General features: G+C 38.1%; 2 protein-coding genes across 4 annotated transcripts; one reads left to right on the top strand and one right to left on the bottom strand.

Moving 5' to 3' along the window:
• Positions 1-1,335: 1,335 nt before the first annotated feature.
• LOC120006517 (DNA (cytosine-5)-methyltransferase 1B-like) lies at positions 1,336-18,591 on the top strand. Of its 2 annotated transcripts, none has more exons than XM_038856575.1 (14): positions 1,336-1,698; positions 5,885-7,391; positions 7,752-9,252; positions 9,586-9,750; positions 9,920-10,121; positions 10,215-10,326; positions 10,636-10,783; positions 10,908-10,995; positions 16,033-16,142; positions 16,464-16,742; positions 16,828-16,989; positions 17,206-17,424; positions 17,784-17,960; positions 18,412-18,591. In XM_038856575.1, the coding sequence occupies exons 2-13, from the start codon at positions 5,887-5,889 to the stop codon at positions 17,919-17,921; spliced, it is 4,629 nt and encodes a 1,542-aa protein (XP_038712503.1). In that variant the 5' UTR covers positions 1,336-1,698; positions 5,885-5,886; the 3' UTR covers positions 17,922-17,960; positions 18,412-18,591. The 2 variants fall into 2 exon arrangements, with proteins under 2 accessions (XP_038712503.1, XP_038712504.1); XM_038856576.1 differs by lacking the exon at positions 1,336-1,698 and adding an exon at positions 1,744-1,937.
• A 1,157-nt stretch (positions 18,592-19,748) lies between these two features.
• On the bottom strand, positions 19,749-24,611 carry LOC120006504 (CDP-diacylglycerol--glycerol-3-phosphate 3-phosphatidyltransferase 2). Of its 2 annotated transcripts, XR_005470026.1 has the most exons (8): positions 23,995-24,611; positions 23,502-23,599; positions 23,363-23,413; positions 23,149-23,262; positions 20,727-20,783; positions 20,496-20,581; positions 20,220-20,403; positions 19,790-20,055 (listed from the first exon to the last, which is right to left on the bottom strand). XR_005470026.1 is itself a non-coding variant. In XM_038856559.1 (7 exons), the coding sequence occupies exons 1-7, from the start codon at positions 24,500-24,502 to the stop codon at positions 20,286-20,288; spliced, it is 1,032 nt and encodes a 343-aa protein (XP_038712487.1). In that variant the 5' UTR covers positions 24,503-24,611; the 3' UTR covers positions 19,749-20,285. The 2 variants fall into 2 exon arrangements, 1 of the variants encoding a protein (XP_038712487.1); XM_038856559.1 differs by having other exon boundaries at positions 19,749-20,403.
• Between the last annotated feature and the right edge of the window lie 275 nt (positions 24,612-24,886).

Below are 24,886 nucleotides of genomic sequence, written 5' to 3'. Positions count from 1 at the left end.
ATTTTACGTAATGTCTACTGTTGAATACGATCTAAGTTGAGCTTGTATTCGAATTCAATACAATAAAATATAAAATAGCAAAAGTATAATCTTAATTCAAAAATACATGATAACCAAAATATTTAATACAATCCCGTGCATCACATGAAATAACGATTGGTTCATTAATGAGCATGAGTGGATCTTATGATAATATCTTAGGTTATTGGGTAGAGATGTCACTGAGAATATAATTATACAAATTTATCATATAGTGACAGTTTATCTTGTTGTCTTTGACAACACTCGTGGTTTCTTCTCAGATTTTGAAGTTTTCGATGTAATGTTATGGAAGCAGTTTACGCATCTCGTAATATCCCATCAGTGTAGTGTTTACAATCATTAAACAAAAATTAGAATACACCAAGGCAAAGCAAACTAACCAAAACGCCAATAACGCTAAGCAAAAGTTTTATATATCCCTAATAATTTATTCCATAACTAGCTATAACAATATTAAGTTACTTAATTATATTGAATTTCGTTATTACGTTGTGTAGTTACATTGATTTTTGTTATTAAGTTGTCTAATTACATTTTATGGATGATTATGGCTGAATTTGTTAGGGATACGTAGCACTCCCGAACACTAAATAACCTACACATATAATATTATTAAATGCTCATTTTCACTGTTTACATTTCATTTCGAGTTTGGCAAGACACATTTGGGATGTTATCTTCCTTTGGAGATGGTCGAATTTACGTTTGATCAGTGACATAGCCAGGATTTTAGTCTAGTAGGGATACCAATACACCAATTTAATATAATAATTTTATTACAATCAATACACTAAACTAATGCAATAATTGTATTATCAATCACGACGATTCTTCGTTTTTTTGGAAGCTTAGAATGCTCTATGAGAAAACTTTTATATAAAATTGAGCGGACACTTCGCGTTTCGTCCCTCTATTTTTTTCTTTCTTTGTCAGTACTATAATGGAGCACGTGCCCATCCACCCTGATCCTTCCTTAACTACGCCACTGCACTTGATGATGTGTTAGAGTCACCAATAACTTGTAAGAACAATAATGATACATAACCCCAATTTTTAATCTCTATTTTACTCTCAATTCATAAGGTATATTATATGTGATAGTTAGTGGTTATAAACACACATGAAAATCATAAATGGGCATGTAAGGTCTCGTGGAATGATAGTCATTATTTATAAACACGCATAGGACAAGGTGTCTTAACATCCGCATAGATGGATTATAAAATGGGGATTATAAATTGAGCATCCCAATCATTTTTCAACCTGCAAAAACTGCAGAGAATGACAATGAATGATAGTCTTGATGTTGGAGAAGATAAGACACCTTTAGACTTTACTCATATCATTCGGTGATAAATTCTTTGTTATTTCCGACTCTTCTAAATCACTGGTTAATTACAATCGTGCCACTTAGGGTTTTTCATTTTTTTTTCAGTGTCCTGGAAAATCCAAAGAAAAGTAACTTTCCCGCACTTGTAAAGGTTTCAACTTTCAAATAGAATAATCCAAATTCACCGACTTTTTTCATTGACTCACCTTCTCAAATTGATTCCCATTGTTGTCATACTTGCATTTCCCGCCAGATAGGTTTCGGGTTTTCGTGGAAAGGATATAGATGTTGCCTGAATGGAGACGTAAAGGACAAAAGAGGATCGGGTGAGTTCATTGCCGTTTGTATCTTTTGAATTTGTTTTTACTTTTTTTGTATGTGCTCGTAGTAATCCCTAAAATCTCAGATTTAATGAATACGTTATACGTGTGTATATATATACTGGGGAAGGGCCCTTGCGAGTGTGCTCCAAAGTGAAATAGTTGTGTGTTTATTGAGAGAGTGATTGATTTTTAGAGAATCGCAAGTTTGTGTGAGGTTCTACTAGAGGAAGAGAGGGTTGAAGGTAATAATATTTATAATTTATTTTACTGTTTTTTAATTCTTACTTGTCATTTAGGGTTACTTTTTGAGATGTTAGTATGGAGTGCATTTTTGATGATTTCAGGTTTTTCTTTCTTGAAGTTTGAGCAAAGTGTAAAACTTGCTTGTTTTTCTCGTATAGTTTTTTAATGATTTGATCTTGAAAAGATTAAAAAGATATATATTTTTTTTTGGAGAGAAGAAAGACTCTGATGTAGGGCTAGTCATTATTTTTTATGTACTCATTTGTTAAGTAGTTTATTTTTACTTGGTTTAAGGATGGATGAATTAGTGTTAGAAAATTTGCTTTTAATTTACCGTTTGTTCCATATGTTTTCCAAGGATGTGTTATTGTTTTAATCCACGGAGGTTAATGTTTCTGCATGTTTCAAGGTTCCCTCAAGTGAGAGTGTTTTTTATTTTATTTAGGTATGAATTGGCTGTATACATTTTCAAAACTTCCGGATTTGTCCCATGTTTTCCGGATTTGTTCCATGTTTTTTTTTTTCCATCTGATGTAGGGCTGTCTATGATCTTGCAACGTAGGGCTTGCTCTATGTAACCTCCAACTATTATTCCTCAACACTTTGACAGTGTTATCTGTTTTCTTTTTACTATGTTTGAATAATTTTGTGATGCAATAGAGATCAAAAGCGTCTCTTGAAAGGATTATAGAGACAAAGGAGATTTTCTGAAGTAGGGTTAATATCTGTGTTTATTTTTTGTATATTTATGCATTCCTGTTGCATGGTGATGGGTTTTTTTTCATCCTCATCGCATATTTTGCTTATTATCCAATGTTTACATTATGGATTGTTTGCTTGATAATGTTATGCAATATCAGTAGTCGTTATGCTTTTGCATGTTCATTAGGGGTGTCTGTTCTCTAGATGTTCCGCAAGGTATGGAGCTATTGATACAAGCGGCATCGAGATTTCAGATTTACTTGTAATCATACATAGTGTTTTTTTTTTGAAGATATGGCTTGGCTACTATTTTTTCATTCAACGAATAAAAGAGAGAAGATATGGCCCTTCATTGCTTCCAATTTCCTCTTTGCACTATTGCTTTAGTATTCTTGTCTACCCCTGTTACTTGTTCTTAATGTGTTTTCAGTCAAAAGAACTCATCTGAAAAGGAAGGGTTGAGTTTATATCCTGCTGCTGAATATGTTTATGTTTTTTTATTCTGTTTATCATTTACTCCTCGCTCTTTAGTTTGCTTTCTACTCCAGTACTTATGGCGTCTTATGTTACCAAGTAATTAAGGAGACTTGTGCTCTCATAAACAAATAATAAATAAGGACTCCTCGCTCTTTTGTGTACAATATGGTTACTCCGTAATTCATTTTTTGCTTATGAATAAATTATACATCGATTATGCACACAAGTTACCTTTCTTTCTGTTTTTAGCATACTGATGCCCTTAAAAGCATTCCAAGTTTGTAGTAATCAATTAGTTTGTGGATTTTTGTTTCCTTTTTAAAGTGCTTTTGAGTGTGTAATAATCTGGCACTTATTCATATGCATCGCCTATCTGTCTTGACTCTCCACAGATATTCTCCAGATTGCTTGCCTTTTGAACAAGCCGGATTGCTGGCTCGAGAACATGCAATATTTTGTTCTGAGTTACTGCTCATTATTTAACCCTTAATATTGGAGGAATTTAGGTTTTTCGAATTTGAAAATCAGGGTTTGTAATATAATATTCAAAGGTCACATTCTAATATGAAGAAATGTGCTTCTAGGAATCTATCATCACATCATAGCTTAACTAGTTCTTGGAAAAGTATCTCGTGCATGCGTGAAATCACTTCTTTTTTTTAATGCGAAATAAATTTATCAAGAGGAGCATCAAGGTGGTACAACCAAAGGAGATTTCACAGATGATTTTTAAATTTTGTTTCTGTATGCTTGTATTCATAGTTACTCAACAAATATGCTTCTTTGATGGCTGCTTGCCAATATCTTGTAGCATCTTTCACAATTTTTTTTGTGAAGCATCTTTTACATGTTTATTCATGAACAATGATTGGTTTAATATTACCTTTGTTTTCTCCTCCCCTATTTTAGAGATTTTATGCAGCTTTGCATTTTCTAAATTGGAAGGAATATGTGATATACTCTAAAGAAAAATAATTTAATAACCTCCCTTCAAATCACACAGGTGAAAGTGGTGCCAAGGCTTTGTTTAAATTTGTGGGTTCAACTGTTGCGTCTGATTTTGTGATTCTTCCACGGTTTTCATTGCCTTTTGTATGATTTTGTGCAAGTACAGATTTACGCTTCACCTTTGTTTTCTGATAACAGGTTTTCGATGTAATGATATTTGAAGTCATAATACCATTTCTATTATGCTTTTGGATTCTTCTTCGTTCATCTTTTATCCGTCTAGCAGTCTCATCCTAGCTTCATTATATTTATTTATTTTTTTCCTATCTTTTGCTGCATATAGTTGTCCTATGTTTAGATCAGATTTTTTTGATGACTCTTGCCATCTAAGCTAGTGGGAGTTCATCAAAAGGTCCGCAATCTGTATGCTGAAGGTTTCACTATTCATCATATTGGTTGCTGTTTTTTTCCACAATTGTATGTTTTTCTGCATTGGTATCACTATCTACTCTCTCTGTTTAGTTCTCTCCTTGGAATATTCTTTTTGACTCTTCTGAGGAATGAACATATGCAGAAGGAACAGCAGAAGTTGTTTTGTGTCCCTTATTTTATACATATCTTGTACACTTCATCCATCAATTAGCCATCAGATTGGAAATAGTATTTTATACATTTGGTGGGTCGAAATAGACAAAAAAAAAAAGAGGCACTTGTGTGAAAAACGTTAATTCTATGGTTGAATTTTTTTTTTCCCTGAACTGGTTTAAAGAAGGATTTCACCGTCGTAAGTGCACTATATCTTGATATCTCTATGCAGATTTGTAGTCGATCTTTATTTCTGCTTCTACTCCATTTATCCATTGTCATTCTTCCCTTTTGTACTGTGAATGTGCTCCATGGTATCCCCATGACCTGTGCACATACTGTAGAAAGTTTCTAATAAACTGTTTAGCAAAGCAATAGTCTACTTCCCATTATGTGTAGCTTATAAGTTCTTTCCATGAAACATGTTAATGCTGCTTAGAGAATTCTGATTCTACAACTGCCATTTGATTCTTTGTTTCCCCTCATCTGGGTCGATGTGGGATGGGGGATTTGACAATTCAAACACATTTGTACTTCCGTATATACATGGGCATGTCACTCTCCTTCATCCAGGCATGTTGATGTTAAGCAGAAGATAGCTTGCACTTGCATGTTTGAGACCAGCTGGGGAGAATCCCGTGCTTTTGTGCTTTTTGATGCTCAGCAATGAACATTTGACAGACAACAAAAAGCTAGGCCTAGCAAATATTTGAAAATATACATGCATGAAAAGCACTTTGCTTTCTGTTTTAACTATTTCTTTCAGCCCAATTGTTCACTCATCTTCATATATCAGATGGACAATTGGGTATTGTTAAAGATCTAACAAATTACTTGCTTAAGAATATGCAAGTATATTTTAAGAGGTCTCACAATATTTGTTTTCTGCATTTATCTATTATTTTGTGATATAATGAATATAAGTTTCCTTTCCTTGCTTTTTGTCTTATACTACTACTATTAGTCTGTTTATCTCATTTCTTGTTTGCCATGTATCTTGGAGCACACTTATTCTTGGTGAATTGTTTGGTCCGAAAATTTGTATTTTAATGTAAATTTGTATTTTTTAATGTAGGCATTCCAATCTATTTTTTTTCATCTTCTTGCCTTTCCAAGCTTCTTGTTGATTCTTTTCCTATAATATCATACTTATTTCTTGTTACCGCCAGATATTTTTCTGAACTGTTTGCATATTCTTCCCTTAGGTTGATTTGGCTAAATTATATTATTTCAGGGATGACGAGAAAAACTAGAGGAAAATCAAGCTCTGCTGCTTCTGATGTTAGTGAAGCAAATATTGACACTGAAATAGCTATTAAATTACAGAAGAACAGAAAAAGGCCAGAGGATAGTGAAAATGTGTGTGCTGCTAGGAAAATGCCAAAGCGAGCAGCTGCTTGTTGTGATTTTAGGGAGAAACCTTTTCATCTGTCAGGCAAGTCGTCAGTTGTTGAGACTAAAAGGGGAATCATTGTGGAAGATGAGATTGCTGCTTTACATATGACATCTGTGCAGGACGGTCCTCGACCAAACAGGAGACTTACAAATTTTATCTTTCATGATTCTGATGGAAAGCCACAGCCAGTTGAGATGTTAGAAGTTGATGACCTGTTCATTTCAGGTCTTATCTTGCCTCTGGAAGGAAGTTCTGACAAAGATAAGGAGAGGGGTATTAGATGCGAAGGTTTTGGGCGGATTGAATCGTGGGCAATATCAGGATATGAAGAAGGCTCACCGGTCATCTGGGTATCCACAGATGCTGCAGATTATGATTGTGTTAAACCTGCAAATAATTACAAAAAGCCCTTTAGTCTTTTCTTTGAAAAGGCACGTGCCTGTATAGAAGTTTACAAAAAATTGTCAAGGGCATTTGGAGGGAATCCTGATCAGAGTATTGATGAACTACTTGCTGGTGTTGCCCGTTCCATGAGTGGTAATAAGAATTTTCCTCATCAGATATCTATCAAGGATTTCATAGCATCGCAGGGTGAGTTCATATATAATCAGCTAATTGGTTTGGATGAGACATCCATGAAAAATGATGAAATCTTTAGAGATTTGCTTGTGCTTGTTGCCCTGAGGGACGAGGTAAAGAAGTATGAAGGTCTTAAGCCAGTAAAAGGCACTACGTCAGGCAATGTGATGGATAAGAGTTTGAGAATTGGCAATGGAGAACAAGTAAATCACTCCAGTTCTTCTTCTTGCTTGCCTCAGGAAGACGAAGACATGAAATTGGCTAGGATGCTGCAGGAGGAGGAGAACTGGCAATCAAAACTGAAGAAAAATAGGGGTCCAGTTGCTCCATCGAACAAGTTCTACATAAAGATCAATGAGGATGAAATTGCAAATGACTATCCTTTACCAGCATACTACACAAGCTCTCATGAAGAAACTGATGAATTTCTTATTTTCGATCTAGACACGGATGATCCTGATCATCTTCCTAAAAGCATGCTTGACAATTGGACACTCTACAATTCTGACTCCCGATTGATTTCCTTGGAGCTTCTTCCGATGAAGCCTTGTGCTGATATTGACGTAACAGTCTTTGGGTCCGGGCTTATGATGGAAGATGATGGGAGTGGATTTAATATTGATGCTAACACCAATCAGTCTGCTTCAGGTTCCGCTGACATGAAGAGTGCTGGTGGAATGCCAATATATCTGAGTGCGATAAAAGAATGGACAATAGAATATGGACATGGAATGATTTTCATATTCCTTCGAACCGATTTGGCCTGGTATTTTTCATTGAACCTCATGCTGGGGTTGAAATTTATAGGTAAAACAACACCTGTGTGTAGTGAATGGGGTCGGGACAAGCACAATGTATGCAGGCCTTACCTCCACATAATATGTGTAGAGGTTATTTCTAGGAATTGAACATGTGACCTCCAAATTGCATCCCTACAACTCTACTATTTGGCCACATGTTCGCCTGTTAAACTTTAACCTAGGGAACCTTCATGCTTCCTATGTGAATCTGACATGCAAATCTTCTCCCAACTATGACTTCATAACTATCATTTGTAGAATTTTTCAAATTCTTAATAGTGGAGTACCCTAATCCAGTGCTGCTTATTTTCTCTTTGTTTGTTTAGGTACAGACTTGGGAAGCCCTCGAAGCAGTATGCTCCATGGTATAAACCAGTCTTGAAAGCTGCGAGACTTACTGTCAGTCTTATAACCTTGTTGGATGAGGAGATTCGCTTATCAAGAATTTCTTTTGCTAATATAGTTAGAAAAATCTCGGAATTTGATAAGGACCACCCGGCATTTATTTCTTCAAACCTGGCAGCTGTTGAAAGGTATCTAGTTGTTCATGGACCAATTATTTTGCAACAGCTCTCTGAGTATCCTGGACCTATCAAGAATTGTGCTTTTGTGACTGCTCTTCGCAACAAAATGGAAGAAAGACATCACACTAAATGGTTGGTAAAGAAAAAGGCACAATTGAAGACGGAGGTGAATCTGAACCCAAGAGCAGCTATGACACCAAGTGTATCAAAAAGGAAGGCAATGCCAGCAACTACAACAAGACTGATTAATAGTATTTGGGGAGAGTTCTATTCAAACTACTCTCCTGAAGATACAAAAGAGGCTGATTGTCCTGATGTGAAAGAGAATGATGACGTTGAAGACGAACAAGAAGGCGAGGATGATTCTGAAGAGGTTGATGAAGAGATAATAGAAGTTGATGAGGAAATGGAGAAACCACAACACTCTTTAAAACTGACAAAGCTGCTAGGTACTGGTCAAGATCTCAGATGGAATGGAGAGTCAGTCGGAAAAACATCTGCTGGCGGGGCTTTGTATATGCAGGCCATTGTCTGTGGAGATAGGGTCGCTGTAGGTGATACTGTACTGGTAGAAACAGTGGACTCAGGCAAATCTTCTATATATTTCGTTGAGTATATGTTTGAAAACTCAGATGCGAGAAAGATGATTCATGGTAGGCTTATACTGAGAGGATCTCAGACTGTTCTGGGTAAGGCCGGTAATGAGAGGGAGGTATTTTTGACTAATGATTGTCTGGAGTTTGACCTTGATGACATTAAACAAACTGTGGTCATGGAAACAAAATTGATACCTTGGGGATATCAGCACCGGAAGGCCAGTGCCCTCAAGGATAAGATGGACAGGGAAAGACATGAGGAAAGAAAAAGAAAAGGACTGCCAACTGAATTCTTCTGTAAAAGCTTATACTGTCCTGAAAGAGGTGCTTTCTTTTGTCTTCCAAATGATACCATGGGCCTTGGTACTGGACTTTGCCATTGTTGTAAAATGAAGGAAAGCCAGAGGGAGAAGGAGATGTTTAAGTTGAATTTGCCTGGTTTTTCATTCAATGGAATTGAGTATCATATTCAAGATTTTGTCTATCTAGCTCCTTGTCATTTTGGGACAAATGGTAGAGAACATGAGACTTTTAAGAGTGGAAGGAATGTGAGGCTAAGTGCCTATGTTGTTGGGCAGTTGATGGATATTGAGGTGCCTACAGGCTCGAGACTAGCTTCCCCTGAATCAACCAAAGTAAAAGTCAGGAGATTTTTTAGGCCGGACGATGTTTCAGCTGAGAAGGCATACTGCTCTGATATTCGAGAGGTAAAGCATACTTGAAGAACTACTCGAGAAGAAAAGAAAGAACTTTTATCTAACCCTCGGATTTCAAAAAGGGGTTCTGTAACACTACTTTACCATAGGTGACATTAAGTTGGTACTCATTCTAAGAACTATGCTCCAGAATCATTGATTCCTTTTTCTCCAATAAAAAATTTACTGTCTTCATAGATTTGAGAAATTAAATATTGGACATTTTCATACGGTCAAGCCTTTTATTGGTCCTCTGATAATTATCTGTCATTGGAAGTTGTTTCTTTCGTTTGGTAATTGTCATTGTGATCCTCACTTAAGAGCATCTCATAATTGAATTTTCAGGTATATTACAGTGACCAAATATCGACGGCTCCTGTTGTTGCTATAGAAGGTAAATGTGATGTTAGAAAGAAGCATGAACTTCCATTGGCGGATGTACCTGCAATTGTTGAGCATGTTTTCTATTGCGAACATCTGTATGATCCTGACACGGGGGCTGTTAGGCAGGTACTTTATTTTTTTTCCTGTCCTACAATGCAGTTATAATTACCTAGTCTTCTGATCATCAATTCAATATTTCAAATTCTCTTTTTTTAGTTTTCTGCCTTTGACGAAATGTGTATGTGTGGATCTGCAAACTTGTTTTGTAATGCGTTATCCTTATTGTTTGTTGTAGCTGCCTGCTAACATCAAAATTAATCCCTCAAAAGAAAAGGTGGTTCATGGTGCTCTTTCTAGGAAAAAGGGGAAATGCAAAGAAGGTGAAAATGATATTGATAATAAAGAAAAAGAGAGCAATACATTCTGCATGGATCACCTGGCAACACTAGATATTTTTGCTGGTTGTGGTGGTTTATCTGAAGGGTTACAGCAAGCAGGTAGCATTACTTTGGTTGTTTCAATGAACCATTGAAACATATTTCAAGGTTATCAGAAAATATCTGATTTATGCTTTTACTGAATATTTACAGGTGCGTCGGTCACAAAGTGGGCAATTGAATATGAAGAACCTGCAGGAGAAGCCTTCAAACTTAATCATCCAGAGGCTTTTATGTTTATTCACAACTGCAATGTAATCCTAAGGTGGATTCTTCTATCCATATTGAATGTATTTAACATAATTACCTTCCCCTTTTTCCCTAAATTAAGTGCCATACTCATACTTGTTTTTTTCCTTCATTTTTGCTGGATTTTTTTGGGTGAAAATGGGATGTTATATTAACCCTGTGAAAATGGGATGTTATATTAACCCTCATGCTTTTCTTTGTGTGTTTGTTATCATTTTTGTGAATTAGCATGGATTCTATGACAACTAATTGCCTCATTTATGTGAATGGACTTTTTCTCTTGTGGGATTCTCATCTTTTTGGCATTTGATGTTTTGATATTCAGAGCGATCATGGAATCGTCTGGCGAAGCAGATGACTGTATATCAACGCCTGAAGCTACTGAATTAGCTGCAAAACTTGATGAATCCATGATTAAGAATCTGCCTCGTCCTGGGGAAGTGGATTTTATCAATGGAGGGCCTCCTTGTCAAGTATGCGAGTTTTTCTTTTTCATTTTGCACTCAAGATATCGAATTTCAAAAGCAAGTTTAATCTGGTGTATGTTAGGCCTAACATAATCGGTACTCTTTAATTTTTCTTGTCTTCTAATTTTAGGGATTTTCTGGAATGAATCGGTTTAATCAAAGCTCATGGAGCAAGGTCCAGTGCGAGATGATATTGTCATTCTTATCTTTTGTTGATTACTTCTGAAACTAAAGAGACAGTAGTCGTCAATTTATTCTCACATACTTTCTCTTCTCCTCCTCTTTCTTTAACATTTAACGATTACAACCCTAACACTGTCTACTATACTGTTAACATATGTGCAATGACTGAACTACCCTTACATATTCTAACACTCCCCCTCAAGTTGGAGCATAGATGTCAATCATGCCCAACTTGTTACAAATATTAGTTATCCGACTCCCTGGTAGAGGTTTAGTAAATACATCAGCTATTTGATCTCCAGTCCTAACATGTTTAAGACAAACCATTCCTTGTTGGAGTTTCTCTCGAATGAAATGACAGTCAACCTCGATATGTTTTGTACGTTCATGAAACACTGAATTAGAAGCAATGTGAATAGCTGCTTGATTATCACACCACAATTGCATAGGAGCTGAGTCCTTCATACCAATCTCCTCAAGTAAGTGACGAACCCACATAAGTTCACAAATAGACTGAGCCATGGCTCTATACTCAGACTCTGCACTTGATTTTGCAACCACACTTTGCTTCTTACTTTTCCATGATATCAAATTCCCGCCAACAAAGACACAATAACCTGTAGTAGACCGTCTGTCTATAGGACAACCCGCCCAATCAGCATCCGAGAATCCTTCCACTCCAATGTTATTGTGATCTTTATAAACAACCCCACGACCTGTTCCTTCAACTCTAATGTGACCATGATCCTGATAAACAATCCCACGGCCTGGAGCACCCTTAAGGTACCTTAAAATGTGAATTACTGCATCCCAGTGAGATGTCCGAGGAGATGACATAAACTGACTAACCACGCTTACTGGAAAAGCAATGTCTGGCCGTGTCACTGTAAGATAATTAAGTTTTCCAACTAATCGCCTAAACTGTTCTGGATCAGCAAGTAGAACACCATCTTCAGCAGCCAATTTCACATTAGGCACCATAGGTGCCTCACAGGGTTTAGTATCAATCAACCCTGTCTCATTGAGTATATCAAGTACATATTTTCTCTGAGATAGAAAAACACCTTGCTTACTACGTGACACTTCAATACCCAAGAAATACCTGAGAGGTCCAAGATCCTTTGTTTGAAATTTGGTGTGAAGAAAGGACTTGAGAGCAGTAATACCCATACTATCACTCCCAGTAATCACAATATCATCAACATAGACCACCAAAAGTATACAACCTAGCTCAGATTGTCTGTAGAAAACCGAATGATCAAGAGCACTCCGGCACAATCCAAACTCAATAACCACTTCACTAAATCTACCAAACCAAGCGCGAGGAGATTGTTTCAACCCATATAATGATTTCCGAAGAAAACATACCTTCCCAGACTCCCCCTGAGCAACAAACCCGGGTGGTTGCTCCATGTAGACCTCTTCAACCAAATCACCATGTAAAAAGGCATTCTTAACATCTAACTGATGTAAAGGCCAATGGTAGGTAGCAGCCAGAGAAATAAACAATCGAATAGAAGCAATCTTGGCAACAGGAGAAAATGTTTCTAAATAATCAACACCATATGTCTGAGCATAGCCCTTTGCCACTAACCGAGCCTTCAAGCGAGCCACAGAACCATCGGGGTTCACTTTAACAGTGAAGACCCACTTACAACCAATAGCATGTTTTCCATCTGGGAGGGAAACAAGATTCCAAGTACCATTCTCCTTAAGAGCAAACATCTCATCTTCCATTGCCTGCCTCCACCCAGAATGAGAAAGAGCCTCTGAAATAGACTTAGGAACAGTAACAGAATCAAGAGAAGAAATAGTAGACCGAGAAACAAGAGATAGACCTTTATAAGAGACAAATGAAGAGATAGGATAGGTACAAGATCGTTTACCTTTACGGAGAGCAATAGGTAAATCAGGACTAGCATCAGAAGCTAGAGAACTCGGATCTGGAGAGGAAGAGACAGGTAGAGGCTGAGTGTCTTGGTCTGTCCTAGGTGCCACAGAAGAATCCACTCGAGGTGTCGAAGGATGGTGCCAGCTATAACGAGAATATGTTTGAGTGATGGGAGGACGAGAAGACTCAAGAGAAGGATTAGGTTCAGATATACGGTAGACAAGAAACTCATCCTCGGGAACAAAAGAAGATGTAGAAGAACCACTACCATAAGGAGTAGACTCAAAAAATGTAACATCAGCTGAGATTAAATATCGACCTAGATCAGGAGAAAAACAACGATACCCTTTTTTATGACGAGAATATCCCAAGAAGACACATTTCAGAGACCGCGGGTCAAGTTTAGTGATTTTAGGTCGGACATCTTGCACAAAACACACACATCCAAATATACGTGGAGGAAGACAGAAGAGAGGTTGAGAAGGAAACATAAGCGAATAAGGAATACTACCATCAAGAATCGAAGAAGGCATACGATTGATTAAGTAACATGCGGTATGAACAGCATCAGCCCAAAATACCTTAGAAACCTTCATATGAAATAATAGAGCCCTGGCAACTTCCATCAAATGACGATTCTTTCTTTCAGCCACCCCATTTTGTTGTGGGGTGACAACACAAGATGACTGATGAACAATGCCATGTTGAACAAGATAAGAAGAAAGAGAGTTAGAGAAATACTCTTTGGCATTATCACTACGTAAAATCCGAATAGAAGCATTATTCTGAGTTTGAACTTCAGCATGAAAAGCACAAAATATAGAATACAACTCCGAACGATTTTTCATTAAATATAACCAAGTTACCCGAGTAAAATCATCAACGAAAGTGACAAAATAACGAAATCCAGACTGAGATATAACAGGACAAGGACCCCAAATGTCTGAATGAATCAACTCAAAGGGGGACGCAGCCCGTTTATGAACTCGAGGAATGTAAGACGCTCGATGGTGTTTGGCAAATTGACATGCCTCACACTCTAATTGAGACACTGAACCTAAAGACGGACAAAGACGCTTTAAAACTTGTAACGAGGGATGACCAAATTGACAATGCAGCTGATAGAATGAGGTAGTACTAGTGGAAGCAACTGGCCGTGGCACTGGTGAAGCTTCAGCAGCAAGAACGTATAGACCATTAGACAAACGACCTCTACCAATAACCTTCTTCGTCACCAGATCCTGAAACATACAATGATCAGGAAAGAAGTTAACAGAGCAGTGCAATGCTTGGGTGATTCGACTGACAGATAATAGATTAAAAGGGAAATGAGGTAAACACAAAACAGAGGAGAGAGATAAAGTGGAAGTGGGCGAGGCCGTACCACTACCAAGCACAGGAACATTTGAGCCATTGGCTAGAATGACATTTGGTAGAGTGGGGGAGGACTGAAATGAAGAAAGGATACCTGTATTGCTAGTCATGTGGTCGGTGGCTCCGGAGTCAATGACCCAATCACCGAAGGACGAAGAAAGACAAGCAGTTGGATTACCTGACTGAACAAGGGTGGCAGCAGACTGGGTAGCTTGAAATTGAGTAAACTGAGCATATTCATCAGCTGATATCAGAATATGGCCATCAGGTTTGGATGCTATGGAAGAAGACACAACTCCGGTAGGAGTAGGCAAAATACCCTCCTGAGTAACGGCATTAGCAAACCGTGAAGAAATGGATGGTTTACCATTCAATTTCCAACAATTCTTTTTCAAATGACCTTGCTCACCACAATAATAACATATCCTTAGACCTCCACGTCCTCCATTATCACGGCCACCACCACGAACTCCTCGACCACCACTACGACCACCCCTATTACCACCAGCTGGTGGTGTCCAACCCAATAAAGCAGAGGTATCACCAGAAACAGCAGATACTCCCGAGATGTCATTACCAGAATCCTTACAAACTTTGCGCAAGCGAGAGAATGCTTCAGCTAGGGAAGGTAACTCTGGATCAGTAAGTAATTGAGTACGAGCAATCTCATACTGCGACTCCAACCCAGCAAGGAAACACTGAACAGCGACCTCTTCCTGTTGGGTCTGCATTTTCTTCACATCAGCTGTAATAGGATACAAAGTCCTCATCTCTTCAAATTTGGTTTTGAAGTCAGTGTAATATTCAAGTAAAGATCGTCCCTTCTGATCTGCACGATATACCCCAGCTAGTAGCTCATGAACATGAAACAGATTTTGCTTACTAGAATACAATGTTTCTAAATATGTCCACATCTCCTTGACACTATCACAATGCCCAATCATATCATCTACAGAATTTTCCATAGTATTTTGAATTAAAGTGAAAAGTTTATCATCTTCCTTCTGCCATTGTGCCTTGGCCTTCAGCTCAGTCGGTGCATCCTCGGTCAAGTGTTTCTCCATATCAATACCCGAGAGATATCTTCTAATAACTCGTTTCCAGTGACCATAGTTTGTACCATTTAATTTCCTGTCTGTGATACGATACGAGGTTGGGATGATTTCTGCAACAGCTTTCTTTTCACTAGTCTCAGCCATGATTCACACAGAATCAAGCAAACCCTTGAACAACGCACAATAACCTCCACCACAATCTGTCCAAAACAGAGACAACAGCAAACCTCCACCACAATCTGTCTAAAACAGAGACACACCAACAAACCTTCACCACAATCTGTCTAAAATAGAGACAGCAGCAACCAGCAACCAGAAATTTAACACACGCACAATACCAGCAACCAGCAACCAGAAATTTCACACACGCACAATACCTCTACCACAATCTGTCTAAAACAGAGACAGCAGCAACCAGCAACCAGAAAAGGAGAAGCACACACCAGGAGAGAAGAAATACTAGCAACACTCGCGCTAGAAACCCAGATCGCGATAGAAGTGCGCAGCAGAAACTCGCGATGTAGGTACCCAGATTTGCACTGATAAACTGCAGCCGATGATCACCATGTGCAACCAGCGAGCCAACCCGGCTTCGATACCATGAAACTAAAGAGACAGTAGTCGTCAATTTATTCTCACATACTTTCTCTTCTCCTCCTCTTTCTTTAACATTTAACGATTACAACCCTAACACTGTCTACTATACTGTTAACATATGTGCAATGACTGAACTACCCTTACATATTCTAACAACTTCCGTCCAAAGTTTTTCCTTCTGGAGAATGTAAGGAACTTTGTATCGTTTAACAAGGGGCAGACATTTCGATTAACTCTCACTTCACTCCTTGCGCTTGGTTATCAGGTATTTGCAGCTTTAGTATATTCTGCACCCAGAGGTTTTCTAATATCCTTCCAGTTTTTCATTCAGATTTGTTTCCCAAAATATTTTTGATAAGCTCTCACAGATTCATCCTATCACCCTGAGGCAAGGGAAACTTTTTGGTTTTTTACCAACTTTTCTCTGCTTAATCAAATTGGGTGTACGCTGTTTTTTCGTGGCAAATTAGCATCCACTGATATTTGCCTTGCACCCATATGTGATGTGATATGTGCTTCCAGTGTTCTGACATCAAGAAAAGATAATTGCCCCAACAGGTTTATACGTCTCTTTCATTTATTGCAGGTTAGGTTCGGAATACTGGAAGCTGGAGCCTATGGTGTGGCACAGTCTCGAAAACGAGCATTTATATGGGCAGCGGCTCCAGGTGAAAACCTTCCTGAATGGCCAGAACCAATGCATGTCTTTGCCAGTCCAGAGCTCAAGGTTGCATTACCTGGGAATACTCATTATGCTGCCGTAAGGAGTACTGTAAATGGTGCTCCCTTTCGTTCAATAACAGTGAGAGATACTATCGGAGATCTGCCAGTAGTTGAGAATGGTGCCTCCAAGGCAACCTTGGAAGTAGGAATCTATCACCATCTCTCATGATCATCTTTAGTCATTGCTTTGATCAGTTCGAACTTATGTCCTGTAATTTTGTTTGCAGTATGGGACCAAACCCGAATCCTGGTTTCAGAGACTGATTCGGGGAGATTCAATGGCTTTAACGGATCACATCTCAAAAGAGATGAATGAACTTAACCTCATTCGCTGCAAAAGAATACCAAGATGTGCAGGTGCTGATTGGCGCGTCCTCCCCGATGAGAAGGTTTTTTTTCTCCCTGATTTTTACAACCAATGAATTTTCTCCCTTGAAGGAAAATGCTCGCTCATGTCCCTTAGCCTGGTGCATTGACATATTAGTTATATCTAATGGACAGGATTCTTGATAGTATAGCACGGTTGAATTTCCTACATATTTCTATGATTCTATTCACTTATTGTTATTTCCTTTTTTAACTTCTTTTTAATATCATTTCTGCAGGTTAAGTTGTCCACAGGCCAAGTGGTGGATTTAATCCCCTGGTGCCTCCCAAACACGGCCCAAAGGCACAATCAGTGGAAAGGACTATTTGGGAGGTTGGACTGGAAAGGAAACTTTCCAACCTCCGTGACTGATCCCCAGCCCATGGGCAAAGTTGGAATGTGCTTTCATCCAGAACAGGACAGGATTGTTACAGTTCGGGAATGTGCTCGATCTCAGGTAAGTTAATTACTTCAATTGTCAAATTGAATTTAAATGTGGTCATGGATGAAGTAAACTTTTGGAGCAGATTAAAATAATGGTGTTACTTTGGACTTGGAAAGGTTCCTAAAATGGGTAACTAAAGAAAGTGAGATGATAGGCTACTTATTGAATAAAAACATGGAAAGGCTTGTGCAACTAAAATTTTGAAATCCTGGTTACTTTATATCAAGGCTGGTGAGGAACTTATCTGGAACTGCAGTACCTTATTTTCTCGAATGATTTTCAAGTGCCATTGAAACGAGTAATCTTATGTGTTTTATTTACAGCACCAACTGCAAGTGTCATAACTTTTGTAATTACTCTTGTCTGTGCAGGGCTTCCCAGATACATACAAATTTGCAGGGAATATTCAACACAAGCACAGACAGATTGGAAATGCTGTGCCTCCCCCTCTTGCGTATGCTTTGGGGAGAAAGCTGAAAGAAGCAGTAGAAAGCAAAGGTTCGACGTAGACCATTTTCAAAGTGTTCATAGCATGCAGATACCATCTGGTATGTTAAACCCGCATTTTTTTTGGGGAAGTTGAAAGTTGTCATGCTGTAAATTTAACATTTTCAGCATGTGGAAATCAAAATCATGAAGCAAGTAACAATGAATTTATAAGAATTCTCCATTTGCTGATGATATTTTACAAAGTCGAATAGTTTCAGTGTTAACATGGCTTGATCCATTGCAACATGCATTGTTTTGTGCAAAAAGTGAAGCTAGTATTCGTCGAAACCAATATTAATGTCGGTTGGTATCATTTATTCATTTCTAAATCTAATATTCTAACAATCAACACTAAAAAGCAACTTTTCTCACATCATAAAGATTTACAAAGTAAACCCAGTGCATAAAGCTCTTGGTGACATTGAAAGGTCCAGAAAGGATGCAACACAACTAATTATTCATGATACATCACAAGTAATTAATCAAGCTCTTGGTGACATTATGGTGCAGAGAGCTTGAAGGTGACATTGTGTTGCAGAGAGCTTGAAGAAAGAGAGAAGGTGATACAAAGTATGGCCGAGATGTGACCCAAAACAGTTGTGAAAAAAATGCGTTTTGGAAAACATTGTATGAAACAGAATTGATTGAGATGAATGACTCTCAAAGGGTCCCTTCCCACTTTCATGGTGACGTCCAGTTATCATTGGAATATTCTCCATTTTACTTCGGAGGCTACATCTTTATCAGTTTAAGGAATATATTTGAATGAGGGTATGGCTGTCGTGACCTTGAAGTCCAGTCGTTTGCCTCCTTTTCTTCAAGCTTTCCTGCCAGGTTCTCTTCCTCTCCTCCTCCTCCTCCCCTTTAATCTCGCATCAAAAACAATCTTCCTCCTCTATTGCCCTGCACCCTTTTCGTTTATCCTTGTTTCATCCATCTTTTCACCCTTCCACCCCCACCCCTCCCCTCTTTTCAACCTATTGTCCCCATTTACTCTCATTTTGTGGACCGAGCTCTGACGTCTGTTCTTGTGCAAGTCCAAGGGCATATGTTTTGCTCTCTGCTGCATACACTACATCAAACGGTTGACTTTCCTGCACCATTGTGCATGTTTGCTTGATCATGTGTCTTTTCAACCAGGTCTACGTGTGACTGGGTCTCTACTCAAAATTCTGACGTAAATTTTTACCATTCTCAAGGAAAGGAAAGTATTCGGCCTGACCTTCTTTTGGGTTGCGATTGGGTTTAGTGAGCAAATGGGCTTGATGTGACTTAATGACCTATGGTTTTGAGATGAATTTAGTCAAACGAGCATGAATAGTCTTCTTTGACTTTCAAAACTTTGATCATGCATCCCCTTTCTAAAAGTGTGGAGGTGAAGAGGTGCATTTCTAGTTCCAAGGCGATATATAATTGATAATGACCCTCAGTGCTTTTGAATTTCAGTTAACATGAGTTAAGTCTTTAAAAGGAGACGGTCTTGCCTTGTTTATTCATAGAACTCAAAGAATCCAATAAATGAGAAGGTTCGGGGGTGGTGGAGGACGTTCTATCCTCTTCTTGACGGACATCGGAGAGGAATCAAGTCCTAGGTACAAAATTTTATGAGATGCCCCAATTCATAACCTCTTCTAAACAAAATATTTTTGCGTTGTATCTACAGACAAATATAGTCTAGGATATTACATAACTATCACATGAAATAAAGCAAGCACAAGTCATTAGTCCCGACATGAACATTATGTTTTATATACCAGTGAGAGGTGGTTTGGTTGATAATCAATTGGGTTAGCGGCATATGTGTGCTCAAAATTCGATTCCAATGAAAAGTATATTTCTCAACAGTATTAAAAAATCATATGTTTTATGTAAGTCCTTGCAACATGAATTGAGACATCATGCCATCGAATAACCAATCATATGTAGTAACACAATTCTGCTTGCCTTGATCTCTGATGATATACTTATTTACACTCTATACATTCGGAAAGAACATTGTTTTCATCCAAAGAAAGCATCCGTTAAACTACTATATAGGAAGAGTACAACTCAGAGTCAACCATGGCTTCAATGATCGAGTATGCTAAAAAGTATTGTTTTCCAATAAATCGATTCTACCCGAGAATTCTGACTGTGTAAGAAATTGGAAGAGCCCTGTAACAAACCAATAGTACTGCTAAAACAACTCAGCTCAAAGTAAACAAATGATGCTGGAACTTTGGGAGAACAGCTTTCCTTTTTGATAACTTTATAAGGGGAATCCTGCTTTCAAGTGTAAAGAGAACCATTTGAAAGGAACTAGTAAAGGGTGTCATTACCAGAGGTTACACAATCCTCCCGTGAGGAGTGCACGCCGATAAATGCAAATCACATGCCCTAGCAAGCTACTTCAGCAACACTTTCCATATCTTCCTCATATACACAAATAAAGACCACACTGAAAGCCCTGCTGAGATATAAAGCAGAGTAACACCAGAGGCTACAAGTCCAGGCTCGCTGAGACTGTACAATTAGGGAGAAAAATTATTCATTCATCTACGTAGAATAACAACCTATGCATATCAACTTCATGCAAGGGACAAAAACAAAAATACCTGCTATCCCGGGTAGCCAGGAGGATGGTTAGAGCAATCATTTGAGTCGCAGTTTTCCACTTCCCCAAGTTATTTACAGCAACAGCCTGAACAATAATTTAAACAAAAGAGTACAAAAATAAGTGTTCACTTGCCTAGGGGAAGAAAAGGAAGGTGAGTATGAATGATGAAGGAATATTCAGAATTTCCAAAATAAGGCAATTGATTAAATTTTTGTGACAAATAACAAACCTCTAAAAGCTTACTATTCTGAGAAGCAGCCCATTCTCTCACTGCAGACATTGTTATCTACAAAAGACATGCAAGCCAAGAACTTGGTTAAACTGGAAACACAGGAACACAGGCACACACCAGTTCAGTCCAAGGACAAGGTTTAACCTAGATTTCCTCCAAATGCAATATCATCATTAAATGCTGAAAACAATATGCTAGTTTTTCGACATACATTAAACAGGGGTAAGAACAGTGTCCATGATTCACCAATAATAAACAAGTAAATCATTACTGACAGTCAACTAAGGTTGACAACATAAGTAATGAATCATAGTTGCATTCATTCTACAGCATATGCACCAAAAGATATGCTGTGCAAGTTTAAATGGAGGCAAAGAACCTACAAAACTCAAAGAAGCTAGCCCAAATGAAGATTAAACAGAGGCCCTGGTAGCCCAAACGGCAACAAACGTAGACTATCCCTGGAAAAGGTAACATCAGAAAACAACCAATATTCGCCCAACTCTTCTCAGATTTAGCAGCCATTTGGAAGAAACCCAGCTCATGGTACTACACTTGACAAATAATTTCAACAGCTTCAGAACCTTGTATCCATGTCCCGAAGCTCATTTGGTCTAACCCAACCAAGCCATTAGACCAAACCCAGCCAGAAAGACTAAAATCAGAATTCCCAGACCAAAGTTTGGGGTTGACAATTTGGATCAAGTTACCATTCACAAAAGATAATAATTTGGATCGCCAAAAAAACCTATCAAACTGGTTTGAAATGGTAGCCATATTACCAGATGTCAAGCTAGCGTTGTTGTATGTGTATTATTTGATGTATTTTTCTTTTCACATAAGATAAATTCATCTATCTGAACAGATCTAATCCATGCTTATAATCAAAGCAGCCTCTTTGAGCTAACAAGTTCACAAAATATAATTCACTTGTAAAACTCTTGCAAGTCACGATAACCAGCGAAATTGGCACTTTCAAATATCACAGGGCTCATTGAATCAATATTTGGATTTGACATATTTATCCACGAATTAAACATCTATAAATTCATATCATGCTATAACATGTTTTGTCGGATGTGCCAAGGATTTTATGTTTGGGGTGACAACTGACATCAAAACATAGATGTCCTTTCATATTACATTGGTCACCAGAGCATTGGATTATTGAACTTGGGGGGTGTCAAATATCAGTTCAAGGTCAATCACACTCCAGTGCTATTAAAAACTCATAGCCATAGGCTGGTCGCATCAATCGATAAAGGCACTGAATTAACAGGGCAGAACATCAAAAGGAAGGAAAATGTTTTCAGTGACATATAAATTAAAGTTTTGGAGCTGCATGACATTCGACCCAGTGGTTGAGTAACAAGCTAAGATAGAAAGAAAAAATTAAAACTCCTCATGTACTGAAATAGCTATGATATACTCGGATCGAAAACTGGTAACAAGTGGATGGATAGTATAATTAAAATTGTTTTTCCTTGGGAAAGGATCCAATGAGCGGTTAAAGAATTAATTTGGTACACATTCTGTAGTTCAAATGAGCTCGTGAAATTCCTTCTATGACTAATCCTTTGAATAGATATGACATCATGCAACAATAATATCCATCATTGCAGTTCATGTAAAAATATGCATTATGATGTGCCGACAAGTCCTTTGGGTTGATAGCTTTGAGGTCAAGAGGGAGGTAGAGTGAAGGCCCTCTTCGAGGCCATTAGACTAGCAACAAAATACAACTGAGGTATTAGTTTGCCATTACTTTCTATGATAGAGATGGTAGTCTGAATCAATGTTCTTTCTCACTTGCAGATTAGATCATGAGTTAGTCGTCAACATGTCCGCTCAGCAACATGTTCGAATCGATGTTCTTTCTCACTTGCATTAACCATTTACTACAAGTGAAAATGTGGCCCAGTGGTAGAGTTGTAGGAGTGCAAACTAGATGTCACATGTTCAATTACTAGAAACAACCTCTCCACATTATGTGGGGGAAAGGTATGCATGTTCAATTACTAGAAACAACCTCTCCACATTATGTGGGGGAAAGGTATGCATACATCCTTAAAACATTAATTCATGCCATTCGAAGTCCAAAAGAAACCTCTAGAAGATGATAACCAGAATTTGCATTCGTCATGGTCTAGTATACAATTCCTGGATTAAAGAATTTAGTTAGATCTAAAGCATAGTAATCTATTATCTATTCATTATACTCTGCCAACTACTACCACAAGAACACAAGTATACTTGGGATTAGTGGGTGACAGAAGCATGATATTTAAAATGATGAAAACATAAATGACAAAACACAAATGTGACACCTATTTATGCATGCAACTCAAACATTTAGACGGGACAAACATTGATGATCATGGAGATGCAAAAAAAAAAACAGCAGTTCAATATATATTACCTCCCTACCAATAATGGCAATTGCAGGTACAGTTAGAAGCCATGGAACTTGTCCAAATATAGCACTTTCAAAAGGTTTGGTACACAACAAGACCAGAGTGGCAGCAACCATAAGCTGAATTCAACACAGCAGCCTCATAAGTCCAGAAGACCATCGTCTCAATAGCAGAAAATAATAACTTAATTTATTTAAGAATGAAAGACTAAGGTCAAACCTTGTCAGCCACTGGATCCAAAAAAGCACCAAAAGAAGATCCTAGCTTCATCTGTAATGCATCAGAAGATTTAGCTTACTGAATACTTACTTGAAAGAATACCCAAAAATGTGTCCTCCTTTGGAATTCATATCTATACCTTCCTAGCGATGTACCCATCAAGCCAATCTGTAATTGCCGCAGCTATGAATATACTTGTCGTGGCAGTCCTTCCCCACCAACTATCCACATAAAATGCTAAAATAAAAAAAAGAAAAGAAACGTTGAAACATAATTGATAGCCTCATCAAATGCTGGGATTCTATTTCAAATAAGTTTATAATATAGATTTGCCAGTTCAATTTTCTTCATCTCATGCATGATACCAAACATCCAAATGCGAAAACTGTTTGAAGGACCTAGCATTCAGTCACTCACTGAATTAAGATTATTCATTGGAGACGGATGATAATCCAAAATAACTTCCAAAAACAAACATTTAACATCAATTTCAAGCTTTGTCAACAATGCATTGGAAAATTAAAGCCATCTTCGCATCCATATCTTCATGAAAATTCAAGTAGTACTTGAAAAGATAGAAAATTCATCAGCCACCGAACATGGAATCAAAAAACTACGAAGATTTGACATACTGCAAACGAGAAGAGGCACGGCAGCGACGCGACCAAGGGTTAAGATCGTGGGCAATGTGAGCAACTTCGAGGACTGCTTATTCTGATTTTGCATCCAAGGCGACGGCAAGGGCTGCTGCTGATTTTGATGGTCGAGTTTGTTCTTCTGGTCGTTGTTACACGAATAACAATCGTCCACACTGCCGGGCTTGCTTTCCAATCCCATACCCGACCCCAACCCGGACGAATGGGACCCGTAATCTCTGTCTGCGGAGAAGCTAGAATTGCGAGACAGAGAGTTATGGGTGGTGCGAAACGTAAGCCCTAGCTTTGCTTTGTTCCTTTTATAAGGAAGTTGTGTGTAGGGTGTTATCCTCCGTCTATCTCTATAAATAAGCGACATTCTCTCTCCTATCTTACCATTAAAGACGCTGACGTTGTGTTTACGTTTTGTGGTGGTTGTGGTGGCGGTGGTGGTAAACATGCGCAGCAGTTTGTATGGAGAAACGGCCAGTTTGAGGGCCACCATGGTGTCGGGGACAGTGCTTGTTGGGTGGCCAGTGCTGATTTAGGATTGGTTGTGGATTCAGTTCACGAATCTGGACCGTGTCACTGGCCGGTCTTTCGTAGAATGAGGGTTTCTTTCTGGTGGCTACTAAAATGTTTTAGATAAATATAATTTTTCGTCCCTCAATTAAACAAAAGGTTTCGTTTTTGTCTTTAAACTATTTTTTCTCTTAATTTTGTCCCTCAGCCAAGGAAAAATATCTTGTTCGTTCCTCAAAAAAATTATGACATCGGAAAAATCTTATATGGCATCCCACTTGACATAATTGATACATAATGGAATACAAGTTGGATATACACAAAACTTTTCATTTTTTTAACTATACATGTGATTTCATTTTCATCT

This window comes from Tripterygium wilfordii, chromosome 9 (assembly GCF_013401445.1).
Source record: "Tripterygium wilfordii isolate XIE 37 chromosome 9, ASM1340144v1, whole genome shotgun sequence".
Lineage (NCBI taxonomy): Eukaryota > Viridiplantae > Streptophyta > Magnoliopsida > Celastrales > Celastraceae > Tripterygium > Tripterygium wilfordii.
This window is presented reverse-complemented; position numbering and strand designations above follow the sequence as displayed.